The sequence below is a fragment of the Protopterus annectens genome, chromosome 16.part0, assembly GCF_019279795.1.
Source record: "Protopterus annectens isolate FY-2018-M chromosome 16.part0, PAN1.0, whole genome shotgun sequence".
Classification (NCBI taxonomy): Eukaryota; Metazoa; Chordata; order Ceratodontiformes; family Protopteridae; genus Protopterus; species Protopterus annectens.
In genome coordinates, this window is record NC_056750.1 from 93,500,100 (window position 1) to 93,513,917 (window position 13,818).

Here is a 13,818-nt window from a genome sequence, read left to right on the forward strand (position 1 = left end):
GCCAGCCACTCCTGGGAAGGTTCATCACTGTTCCATGTTTTCTCCATTTGTGGATAACGGCTCTCATCATGGTTCGCTGGAGTCCCAAAGCTTTAGAAATGGCTTTGTAACTTTTTCCAGACTGATAGAGGTCAATTACATTGTTTCTCATCTCTTCCAGAATTTCTTTAGATCGCGGCATGATGTCTTCCTTTTTGGGACCTTTTGGCCTACTTCACTTTGTCTGACAGTTTCTATTTTAAGTGATCTCTTGATTCAATAGGTCTGGCAGTAATCAGGCCTGGGTGTGGCTAGTGAAATTGAACTCAGCTTTCACAAAAATGTGATTAACCACAGTTACTACATGATTTAACAATGGGGGGGGGGGGCAATTACTTTTTCACATAGGGTCATGTAGGTTTGGATAGTTTTTTTCTCTCCCCTTAATAAAATCTTCACTTAAAAACTGCATTTTGTGTTTACTTGGGTTATCTTTGTCTAATATTTGTCTAATATTAAAATTTGTTTCATGATCTGAAACATTTAAGTGAGACAAACATGCAAAAAAATAAGAAATCAGGAAGGGGGCAAATACTTTTTCATTGCACTGTAAATCTAACAGGTACATAGGAACTATAAAACACAAGCAAAGCAACCCAATTATCGCCCTTCTCCTCTCCTCCATACAAGAGGCATGTTCTTCTTCACAAATAACAGGGTCTCTATCCTCTCAGCTTTTTCCCAAACTCTTAACTTAGAAACTACCAAACAGTATTCAATCTCCATGGGAATATCAAGATGGTCCTGCACTACAACTCCACTACCTTACTCTGTGCACTGTAATAAAACCATCAATCACTGTTGTACACAAAAATGTGTCAGGAACCAAACTATTACTCCAATGAACTGTTCGCAATATACACATCATGGAATATTCAATCTCTGGAACTCTGCAAGACAATAGTTTTGCCACGCAGCAATTTCCACTACATTTAACCTATATCACTATTAGATGTAAACTAAGTGTTGCAATGTCAAAATTATCAATGTAACAGTTTATGAGAAAAAAAATAACTCTTCCGCAATCATTCCAAAATTATGCATGCAACAGTTACTTAAAAGTTACCTCTAACAAATTGTGCAATTGCACCCAGGTCATGGCTGAAAATAGTCCACTGACTATTTCACTTACCCAGTCTACACAAGAAAAATAAAATAAATAAAAATGAGTAAAGCATGCTGATACTTACTGCTGTGGGGGATGGAAAAACTGGTGGAAACGGAATGCCAGACTCTGGAGCCCCTGGTGGCAGCTTTGCTGAGCCAGAATTCAGTAGATCTCTGAGGCTGGATCCCTCTGTTTTGTTACTGGAAGACCCAGGGCCAAGTAACAGACTGTTGAAAAGCTTTGGAGTTGAGGTAGTAGTCTTGGATGAAGAAAAGGAATCCAAACCAAACTGAGATCGTCCATCTTTACCTGTGGCTGACCTGGGACCAGCATCTTTTGAGGAAAAAATAAGATGAATTAGTTTTTCTTTTTCTAGTGACACTAACTTTCAGAAAGTGTAACTACAACATTTTAACAAATGACTATTTTTGAGTACTGCGTATCCTGTGTAAATACAAGAGAAAAATATGTGGATCAGTTTCATCATTCATTCTGTACTGTACTATGCAGTGCAACATACTATGAATCAGAAGACAAACAGCTGTGCTGCCCAATTACAAAAGAGAACTAAGCAGTACTGCTATATCTGTCATTAAATATTACATTTAATTGCTTTTGTGCAATGTCTGCATCAGCAAACTAAGACAAAGCATCAAGCCTGACCAGGCAAAAAGATACAATGTGTAGGACAAAAATGCTCTAAATTACAAGAAATACTTTATGGTTTATACATTAATAAAGTACAGTTGGATCCTTAATGCAGCAAAAGCTCTTTGAGGAAAGGTAATTTTAAAAGTAAATCAAAGGACTGCGATTTTACTCATCTTCATAGGATCACAGGAGGTTACTAGGCTAATGGCCCTTGGGCCTTACAAGCTTAGCCAAGAGTTTATCCTCAAAAAAGAAACCTCAGTCAGCACCTGCCACCCCTGTCAGTAAGGGACACAGGTGGGACAAATTTCTGGTTTCCCATCCACTCATCAGCGTTGTGCTTAAAGAGAGTCAGCGAGGTAGTCTAGTTTGATGGTTAGGGGGCAGCCTCTGAGAGACAAACTTGTCTCTCCAGCAGGTTTTGTTAATGTCGCATATTAGATTTATGCCTTTTGAGACGGTAATGAGCAAGGACTTAGACTTAAAGATATGGAGCATCTCTAGTAGGGCAGGGTCCGAGATTGCCTTGTAGGCGAGAGACAGATCACCTCTGAGCAATCTGTACGATACCATGTGGAGTGACAGCAATCTAAGCCTGTCCACATAGGACAGGTGTTGGAGGCTATGGATTCTCTTTGTAAGGTATTTCTGTGGCCTTTCCAGCTGCTGCAGGTGTTTGGAGATTTACATACTAAACATGGTGTTGTAGTCAATTACTGGCTCAATTATTGGCCTAATGAGGGAGGAGTACAGTGAGGTAATAATCAACTTTTTTTCTGGATGCAATCCCTTTACTTATGACATAAACCAAGTAAAGGGCTTTTCTCACCACTACCACTACATGATGGTCGACTGTGAGATTGCTGTCAACCTGTGCACCCAGGTCTCTCACTAAATGTTGTGTGCTTAGGTTGCCATTGATGTGGTAATTAGTAGGGGCTGTGTTGTTGCCAAATGGTATGATAATACTTTTTATTTTGCATTTAACTTAAGGCCATGACTTTGGCACCAGTTATTTGATGCTGTGAAACCCTCGGTATGTTAACATCATGTGGGGAGTCAATGACAGCACCCAATTTGCAGTCGTCTGCAAACCTGGTCAGTCATGGGCCTTTTGTCTTTGCCTGGACCTCTGAAAAGTAGATGCCAAACTACAGAGGTCCCAGAACAGATCCCTGGGGAACACCACTTCTGACAGGTCTGCTGTTGGAGGTACGTATTTTGACATTGTGGGTTCTATTGGAGAGCCACTTGGCCACCCACCTGATGAGATGGGGATTTACTTCAAGTTGTTAGCTTTTCTATGATGCCCAAGTTGGGGATTGTGTCAAAGGCTTTGGCCAAGTCAAGGTAAGCTGTACGTACTGACTTTCCCTCATCTTATGCTCTTTTCATACAATTCAGGAGTTTTCATTAACTGCACTGTTTTCTATGCAGGTCTACACTGGTCTAACATCAACGTTCAGTGAAACTTTAGAAGATGTGTGAATGAAGCAACCATGGGTACTTTATAGGCTACTGATCTACAAGGATCTAAAGCAGCTTTGCCTAACATTCCCATAGTAGCTTTTAGCTCTTAAATTCTGCATCCAAATAACTCAAAGACTGGCCCAACAAAGATATGTTGGGACATATGTATGATTGAACTACCCATGATGGACAGGAGTGCACTCATCCAAATTATATCTAAATTAAGAGAAGTTTTGCTTTATATGGAGTGGAAAACAATTCTAAAGAAGTGGTATTCTCTATGATACATACATCCCTGCAACATTTCCTACATTTTGTGAAACAGACTGACATCTCTTGGATGTGTTTTTACGATATGGCTGGACTTTCGAATGTGTAATACGTCTAAGAGAATAGGGTCTGATGTCCTATATGCAAGGCACAGGTCAAGTCTCAATAGCCTGCATGACACTGCAAAGAGGGACAAGGCTTTAACATGATATGCACAGTTTACACAAATTAGGCTTTTGATTTTTATTTTTTTCTAAGCTGTACAAGCATTTGGACAGATGTGCTGAAAGGGGTATTATACTCCACGATCGGCCTAATGATTGCAGAGTACACTGCTTAAACATCATAAATCCTACATAGGCAGCACTACTATGAGCTGCTTTCTGCTCTTTAAGCCTCTTTGGGCTTGAAAGGAGCTCATGCGTGTGGCTATCTACTGTCCTAAGAATTAAGAAATGCTATTACTTGAATAAAACAAGTAACTCGACAGTGGACAGTCCAAGTAACAGTTATAATAATCTTTACATAAATTAAGTGGGATGATGGCTGGGACTGCTCCTTGACTAACTACTGCTATGATAAATACCATTTTTTTGGGAAGGGTCACAACAGAAAATCACAGCATTTAGGTAAATTCTTAAGTAGTGTAGTAATATCCTTGACAAACCAAAAGTTAAAGGATTCCCTGCAGCACAACCATGCTGCTGTCCTACATCCTAGACTATGCATCCAACTTGTTTTTTGAGAATATGTGTACAAGTTTCTATGTCAGCTTCTAAAATGTCTGATGCAAAAACTTTTCTGAAACAACCTGCTGATAATGTTGCTGTCCTAGGTGTGAGTATGCTTATTGGCCTTTTAACAGTTGATTAAGTTTATCATAAGCATCAATGTAAACTCCAAATATTTCAAAAGGTTTGCTTATTAAGTGGCAGACTTCTCTTTCTTTAAAGAAACAAAATGCTGAGCCATTTTTCGCACTACTTTGGTTCTACTGCAACACATGAACAGTTTGTGTATGTTCAGCAGAGAGCACTCTCCATCATCTTGCATTTCTGCACAAAAGAAGAGTAGTTTAACAATTTAGGCAAACTGATTTACATATGAAAGCCTGTGTATAGCTGAAATATTTTTACCAGATGTACCAGGAATTGAAGTGTTTAAAGGACCACTATTTTAATTCAACTCTTTCTCTGCAGGTTCAAATAGAAATACAGTCAGTTTCTCCACCATAACATTAAAATTAATCAGTCTTTTTGATGTCTTAAAACTTAAGGAAGGCCAGCAAAGGTGGATGTAAATGCAACCTGTGTTAAAAAGCTGGTAAATACACTGATATTGCTGATATATAGACTTCAATGGATGATGATGCTAAAACGGACTGAAATAAGTGAATTAATCTAGTAACACTGGGATGGGAAAATGTAAATGATCCTAATATTTTAACTTGATCCACAAAATAAAAAAAATCTAGTTCACTTCTGAATACAATATTTCCTTTTCATTATGTTTCTTAATCCACTGTAAAATATGAACCATTTAAGAGTAAAGATTTTCTGTTAAAAATAAAAATTCTTTCATCCAAAATGAGATTAGTCTAAGTTTTAAAGTTCAGATTGAGCAACCTGCACTGCTTCTGCACCAGTAAGGCTTTAAATAAAGGTATTAGCTTTACTATAAAAGTGTTCAAGATCACTGAAAGACACCACCACAGTCTTAAACAACATGGAACTGTACGAAATTAGAATGGCCTTACCTTCTTTTTGCTTTTAACAGTACCTTCTGTACTAAAAAAAAAGTACAAAAATCAGAGTCCATTCTGGAACAGAAAGCAACTATCTTCCCAACTGTGTTGTGAAGAACAAGACCACACAAGATATTGACTGCTATGATGTGCAGCAAACAAGTCCACTTTAATAAGGCCTCACACTTGTAGAGCTTCCTGAAAAACATGCAAGTCTTATTTCTACCTACGATATGGTATTCCTTTCCTGTTCAAAATGCATGATAGCTTACTGAAACATGGATAGCTTACTGAAACACGGACGGCTGCATGGTGCATTTTAATTTGTCATGTCCTAAGATCATAACTGCTTCCTTGAACAACTGAAAGGATCTGGGCCCTCCATATCTATATGTCACATCACTGCCATGACTAAGTTGTCCTGACTGAAAACTGTCCAGAATGACTGTCAGAGCATACTACCTGCTTTCACCCCTTTCAAGATGTGAACAGATCTTTCCTGATGATATCACAGTTACATTGCAAAGACAGGTTGTTGAAGTGGGTTTCCCTAAGCATTAGGTAAACACTCGAAAGGGGGGGGGGATATACCATCTTATAAAACAGCTGTTTAAAATGAAGTAAATTAAACAGCAATGCCTACAGCAAGTTATATGCTGATTGTCCAACCCTCACTCAATGATAATCTGGGGCACTTAAAAATTAAAGGATGACATCAAAAATCATGTTTTCAGTGGAACTTAAGAGTATTGAGTTCACTGCACTCTTGTCTATTGAATCTCCTCAAAGTTGCTCTAAAACACATGATGTTGGGTGAGGTAAAAATCTGTTAGCAAAGGATGACAAAAGTACAGATGTGTACACTTACCATAAATGTAGATGTTCGAGTGTATTCACTGTTGCAGTCATTACATTTGGGTAATCTGCTGGCAGGTTGCCCTCAGTCAGCCTGAATTCCAAAGTCTTGGGGCCTGCGTCGGTTGCTGTCTCCTCTTCCATGATGTCAGGTTGTCAGGGGTATAAAACAAGCAGCAGACGCCATTTTCTTTATTTTTTCTTGCCTTAGATGGCACGTGCCCCCAAAAAGGGAAAAAAAAAAAAAAATATATATATATATATATATATATATATATATACACATATATATATATATATATATATATATATAGGTTTACTATTAAAATGTCGAACAGCACTACGTCGACTGTACTATAGTCGAACACAGAAGTTCGAAAATAGTAATGTCGACGTCAAAAAAACAATCTAGGAATGGTTTTAACATGGGTCGAGGTAGGTGTTCAGTATTATTCAGAACTACAAACATCTCCCCTACCTCGACCCATGTTAAAACACAGTCCTAGATTGTTTTTTTGTCGTTGACATTACTATTTTCGAACTTCCGTGTTCGACTATAGTACAGTTGACGTAGTGCCGTTTGACATTTTAATAGTAAACCATATATATATATATATACATATATATATATATATATATATATATACACCCATACATACACACATGCATCAATATAAACTTTACCTTCATCTACAAGCAAATACACCACATAGGTTGTAGAAGATACAGAAAGAAAGATAAACTCCAGAATGATTGGGGGATGGCGGGTGGGTAACCTGGACTGCAACAGTGAATACACTCGAACGTCTACATTTATGTTAAGTGTACACAACTGTACTATGTTCTTCGTGTTTCACTGGTGCAGTCATTACATTTGGGTAGAATCCCAAAGCTATGGTTGGGAGGCTGGAGCTAAACAGCATTAGGTGTGGCTATAAGCCCCTGCAGAACTGCAGTGGCAAAGCCTGCCCTGGAGAGTACAGAGGCAAATAATGCTTTGTAAAGGTGTGAACAGAACTCCAAGTAGCAGTCTTTAGAATGTCTTTGGTTGGTACTCCTCTGAGAAAAGCTGCTGAAATAGCTGCAGCTCTGGTGGAATGAGACCTAATGCCCTTGGGCACAGGTTTACCATGGTGTAAGTAGCAGAACTGGATGCAGTGGCTTATCCACTTAGAAATTTTCTGTTTTGAAATCGCCTTTCCTTCTGATCCTGCAGCATATGTCACTAGTAATTGCTCAGTTTTTCTTAGACCTTTAGTCCTGCTCAAGTAGAATCTAAGCTGTCTGCCTACATCCAAGGAATGCAGGATTCTCTCCCCTTGTTCTGCAGATTTGGATAAAAGGTTGGCAGATAAATTGTTTGGTTATGACCCACACTGGAAACCACCTTAGGCATAAATGTAGGATTTGTCCTCAGAGACACCCTGGGTAAAATATGATAAAAGGCTCTACAGCCATGTAGATTTAGCTCTGAAACTCTTCTTGCTGAAGTAAGTGCTAGTAGCAGAGCTGTTTTCCATGATAAAAACTTTATATCAGCGGTAGCAGCTGGTTCAAATGGAGGCAGGGTGAGCTTTTCCAATACATAATTGAGGTCACATGCAGGTAATGGTGCTCTTCTAGGAGGCCTTACATTTTTGGCTCCTCTAAGATATTGCTTTAGTAAAGGATGAGAAAAGATTGGTGGCTCTGTATTGTAATGAGCTGAAATGGCAGAGGCATGGATTTTAATTGAAGAGAAAGATATGCCTTTGTCAAGCATCTCAGTTAAGTATTGTAATATTTGAGGAATATTTGGTTCTGCTGTATCAGTTTCATGTGCTCGATTCCAAGCACAGAATCTCTTCCATTTATCAGCATAAGATTTTCTAGTACTAGGCCTTCTGGTCGATTGTGCAGGATCTGATTGTTTTGCTGGGACAGTAGTTGAGGTCTCTGAGGTAAGGTCCAAGCTGGGTATTAAGACAAGTTCCTTAGGACTGGGTACCAGTATTGGCGGGGCCACTCCGGAGCAATTAGTATCATCTTTGGTTTCTCTTGCCTGACTTTTATGATCACCTTGGGAAGAAGAGGCAGAGGAGGAAAGACGTAAACGGATAGGTTTTTCCAACTGAAGGATAGGGCATCCACTTTCCATGCTTGTTTGTGATAAGCTCTTGTGCAGAATCTTTTCAATTGATAATTCTGAGGAGAGGCAAATAGATCCATGTCTGGGCTCCCCCATTTCTCTGTTATCATACTGAAGACTTGTGGATTTAGTTTCCACTCGTGAGGGTCCATAAGGTTTCTGCTTAAATCATCTGCCAGAGAATTTTGCTTTCCTGGCAGGAATTGAGCTTGGAGATGTATTTTGTAGGTCAAAGCAGTGTCCCACAGTGCCATGGCTAATCTGCAAAGGGGGTATGAGTGTGTGTCCCCTTGCTTGTTTACATACCACATGACCATGGTGTTGTCAGTCTTTATCAGTAGTTGCCCTGAATGAAGTCCTTGAAGCTGTTAGGGCATTTTGAACAGCTAGCATCTCTTTCTGGTTGCTATGTAGATGCATTTGTTTTGGGGTCCATATGTCCTGAATGCATCTTCCTGCCATGTGGGCCCTCCAGGCATAATCTGATGCATCTGTTATTAAGGTTTGCCTGGCAGGGGGTAGAGTGAAGGCCCGTCCCATGTTTTGGTGGCATGCCTTTGCCCACCATAGAAACTCCTGTTGTAGGCAGGGTATGAGAGGAATCATTGTTTTCAGACTCTGAGAATATTGACTCCATAAACTTTTTAGGTACCATTGAAGTTTCCTCACATGCAGTCTCGCATATGGAATCAGTAAGATGCAGGATGCCATGAAGCCCAAAGCCTGCAGAATGTCTTGCAGATAACTGTTTTTTTTGTTGCCATCGGTCTGAAGTAAGTAGTCAGTTGCCTTTGCTTGTCTGGCGTGAGGTAAGCCATCTCGGCAGTTGTATTCAAGCTTGCAGCCAGGAATGTTATCTTTTGAGAGGGTACCAGTCGTGATTTCTTTTCATTTATTGTGTACCCTAGGCATATTAGAAGCCTTTCACAAATGCCAGGTGTTGAATACGAATGTCCTTGCTCTCTGCTTGAATGAGACAGTCGTCCAAGTAAGGGTATATTTGTATACTTTTTTGTCTGCAAAATGCAATTAAGTGACAGGCACTTTGTGAAGACCCTGGGCGCAGTAGATAAGCCAAAGGGCAGTGCAGAGAATTGGTAATGCATTAAGCCAGCCTTGAATCTTTGGTATCTTCTGCATGATTGTCTTATTGGGACATGCAGGTATGCCTCTTTTAGGTCTAATGTCACCAGCCAAGCATTCTTGCCCAGCATGGGCAGAAGCTACTGTAAAGTCAGCATTTTGAATTTTGGAATGTCCAGGTATATGTTCAAAATTGATAAATCCAGTATTGGCCGCTAGGCCTTGTCCTTTCTGGGTACCAAGAACAGTTGTGTAAAAACCCTGTCCTTTTTCCTGTTCTGGTACTGACTGAATGGCCCACATATCTATGAGGGACGTAACATGTTTCTGTGCCTCTGCCCATTGATCTTTGGGCAGATCTGGCCAACCGTTTGCCACTGGCAGAGTGTGGAAATGGAATATGTATCCCTGTGATACTATGTTTAGTACACACTTGTCCTGGGTTATTAACTGCCAATTCTGAGGAAAAAGTGCTAACTTTCCCCCTAAGGGCGTTGCCAAAAGATAAGTGCTTGGTGTAGGCAGAGGGAAGTCATTGGGACTTTCTGTAGGGTTGCGCTTTATCTCCTCCAGATTTGGAGGTAGAAGTGTCCCATTGCATTGACCTGTATGAATCTTGCACCTGGTATCTGGAACCCTCAGGGCGTCTGGATTTGCCCCATTGAGCTCTGACACAGGAAAGGACCAATTCTTTGTAGGCCAATGTCTACTGAATCTTGGTGGCTGCACTTGTAAGAAGTCTTTAACAGTTTGCATAGACTTAGCTTTGTCTTCCATTTTCTTTAAAACCTCTTCTGCCTTAATACCAAACAGAGTATCATGCTCTAAAGGTGCATCTAGCAATTTAGCTTTAACATGATCAGGCAAATTTTGTTCCTTTAGCCAGGCATGCCTCCTAATCACAGATCCAGTAACTGTGGCCCTGCAGGAAGCCTTTAAGGAGTCAAAACCACATTGCAATGTATGCTTTCCAACCTGTTCAGCTGCATGCAATAACTCCTGCAATTCTTTATTTTCTGCATATTCAGAAATCAACATAATTTTCTGTTTCAGCAATCCCGTAACATGTTGTTGATACTTAAGCATATGAAATTGACAGTTTAAGGCTCTGACTGCCAAGGTTGCAGATGTGTAAACCTTTTTTCCCCATCTGTCCAGTGCCCTTGAATTTCTGTCAGAGGGGGTAGGATTTGTTGCTGCTGAGGCCTTAACTCCCTTTGGACGCTGTGAAATAGTTTCAGGATCAGCAGCAGGGTTTCTAAATAAAAATTTATGTGAGTCAGGGACTCTGTAATATCTGTCAGGCTTACTGGGAGCCGGAGGTAAGGAGTCAGGGGTCAAGCTTGACTCCGAAAACACACCATCCACAATGTCTAAAATGGGAAATGGCTAAAGGTCTGTGCTGAGGGAGAAGGAGGAAATCCTAAGCCTCTTTTTTGATTCTGAGAAATCTTAACTCTCCCAGTGAAAATGCTCCCTCAAAGTATGCAAGGTTTCCCCAAATGAATAATCAGGAGGAGAAGCAGATGGTATGGACTCCTCAGCATCAGAATCCTCATAGGGAGGTATAGATAATTCCTGATCAGAAGAGGAATCAGAAGAAACCTGATCTGAAGATTCATGATCAGTGTCTTGCCTAGGCCTCTTATCTGGAGGGGGGTGGGTATCCCTGATCAAGGTAATAAGGTCTTCAGCCATTTTGATAATCTGTTTTTTAGGCATAGAGGCCTGTGCAAGTGGCTCATGGGTCGCTTTTTTTTAGTTTTAGAAGTTGCTTTTGTCTTTGGTTTTGAAGCTGTCATCAGTTTGATATACAAATTTTGAGGTCTGAACACACCCTCAGAAGCCGGTGCCTGCTCAGCGGCTTCGGACCCATCCGAGGGAGATGCATCCATTGGTCTAATACCTTAAGTATCTTGTGGCATGCCGGACTCCACATGGGTGTCGGTAGACGTCTGCGACTCGAAGGTAGCGGGTATCAGGGGCTGCGAAGGCGCCCGAGTACTGGCAAACCAGCGACTGTCTTAGGAGAAGCTTTGTCGGTTTTGGATCTCGACTGCCTTTCTCTGTCCTTTTCTTTGCGTTTTTTATGTACTCCGGTAGTCGGATTGCTATCAGACGACATTTCTGGATAGTTAAATCTGTTTCCAAAACACTTTAAGGCAAAAATATACCGACGCTTAATAGTGCGTTGGTTAAATTTAGCACAAAACAGCCAGGCATGTTGTGATCAGGGCCTAGGCAAGGAATACAGTACAAATGGAAATCCTTATGAGGTATTTGCTTCCCACAAGTAATACAATTATTAATTTTTTCTGACATCAGTATGGAACAAGAAAAAAAAAGTTTCCCCAACGGGGTACTTAGCTTTAGTGAAGACTTCGGTTCTGAAACTCAAACTCGAATATTTCAGTAGTTGGCCGACCGGCAATTACGAAATGCTTCTGCTTCGGGCACCACGCAGCAAGAAAGACTAAAGAAAATGGCATCTGCTGCATGTTTTATACCCCTGACGTCATGGAAGAGGAGACGGCAACTGACGCAGGACCCAAGACTTTGGAATTCAGGCCGAGGGCAACCTGCCAGCAGATTACACAAATGTAATGACTGCAACAGTGAAACACGAAGAACATCTGTCAACTAAAACTATCAAGCAGATCACAATGCCACAAAGAAAAAATCCCCAAACTCATTTGCGTCTAAATAAAGAAAGTACAGTTTTGTACCTACCATAAATGTAGATGTTAGAGTGTCTTCACTGCTGCAGTCATTACACTTGGGATATCCTGCCATCAGGCGGTCCCCACAGTCGGCCAGAGCTCCAAAGTCTTGGTCCAGCGTCGGTTGCTGTCGCATCTTCCCTGACGTCAATGTAAGATGCAGCAGATGCCATTTTCTTCAGTTTTTCTTGCCCCAGATGTCAGGTGCCCCAAAGAAGGTAGGCAATACATATTGCTAATAAAACATACAATAAGGTAAAAACAAAACCTTCAGTAACCAGCAAATACACCACATAGGTAGTATAGGGTTGAAAAGTAGAGTTAAGTCCCAGCTAAGAAAGAGGGGATGGCGGGTGGGTAACCTGGACTGCTGCAGTGAAGACACTCGAATATCTACATTTATGGTAGGTACAAAACTGTACTATGTTTGTGTTTCACTGCTGCAGTCATTACACTTGGGTTGAATCCCAAAGCTGAGTCAGGGTGGCTGGTTCTATAGAGGATTAGGTGTAGCTATGAGGCCCTGCAGCACTGCAGTGGCAAAGCCAGCTCTGGATCTAGAATAAAGAGGCAAGTGGTAATGCTTGGTAAAGGTGTGCACTGAACTCCACGTTGCAGCTTCCAAGATATCTTTGGTTGGTACTCCTGTAAGGTAGACAGTAGAAGTGGCTGTTGCCCTGGCGGAATGTGGTCTATTGTTACTAGGTACAGGTTTCCCATGCTGTGTGTAGCAGAAACGGATACAGTGTCCTTTCCACTTTGAAATGGTCTGCTTTGAAATGGCCTTTCCCTGTGATCCTGCAGCATATGCTACAAACAATTGCTCAGTTTTTCTGTAAGCTTTTGTTTTGTCCAAGTAGAAACGTAATTGTCTGTGTATGCCCAAGGAATGCAGAAGTCTCCCCCTTTATTCTGATGATTTGGATACAAAGTTGGCAAGTGAATAGTTTGGTTAAGAGTCACACTGGATACCACCTTAGGCATAAAAGAGGGGTTTGTTCTTAAAGAAACCCTATCTTGGTGAAAAATAATGAAAGGTTCCACTGCCATTAGTGCCTGTAGCTCTGAGACTCTTCGTGCTGAGGTTATTGCCAGAAGCAGGGCAGTTTTCCATGATACATATTTTAATTCTGCTGAACTGGCTGGCCCAAAAGGAGGTAAAGTGAGTTTTTCCCAGACAAAATTGAGGTCCAGAGTAGGTGTTGGTGCTCTCCAGGGCGGTCTTATGTTTTTAGCCCCTCTGAGGTACTGCTTTAGCAATGGATGAGAGAAAATAGGAGGATCTGTGTTGTAATGAACCGAGATGGCAGAGGCGTGGATCTTAATGGATGAGGATAGTCCTTTGTCCAGCATCCCAGTTAAGTACTGTAATATCTGAGCAATATTTGGGACAAGAGGGTCAAGGCTTTGAGCCTGGTTCCAGGCACAGAATCTCTTCCACTTTTCTGAACAAGACTTCCTGGTGCTAGGCCTCCTGGCCTCCAAAATGACATCCATAACAGCTTTAGAGAGAGGTGTTGTCTGCTTAACTAATGAATCTGCCATGCAGCCAGGTTTAAGGTTTTGAGCTGACTCTGCAGGATCTGATTGCTTTGTTGAGTCAGAAGTTGCAGAGTTTGAGGTAAAATCCATGGTGGGCCTTGAGCCAAGTTCTTTAAGATTGGGTACCAGTGCTGACGTGGCCAGTCTAGAGCAATTAGGATCATCTGTGATTTTTCTGGTCTGGCTTTTAGGAGTACCTTTGATCGGA

The 13,818-nt window shown here is 41.0% G+C and overlaps 1 protein-coding gene across 1 annotated transcript in view; it reads right to left on the bottom strand.

The window, feature by feature from the left end:
• The window catches only part of LOC122790519 (lysine-specific demethylase 3B-like), a 1,629,922-nt gene extending 1,627,951 nt beyond the window's left edge, over positions 1–1,971 (bottom strand). The window contains exons 1-2 of the mRNA XM_044058070.1: positions 1,968–1,971; positions 1,230–1,528 (exon numbers count right to left, since the gene is read on the bottom strand). Coding sequence (XP_043914005.1) covers positions 1,230–1,528; positions 1,968–1,971 — 303 coding nt within the window. The remainder of the gene's footprint in view (positions 1–1,229; positions 1,529–1,967) is intronic.
• Between the last annotated feature and the right edge of the window lie 11,847 nt (positions 1,972–13,818).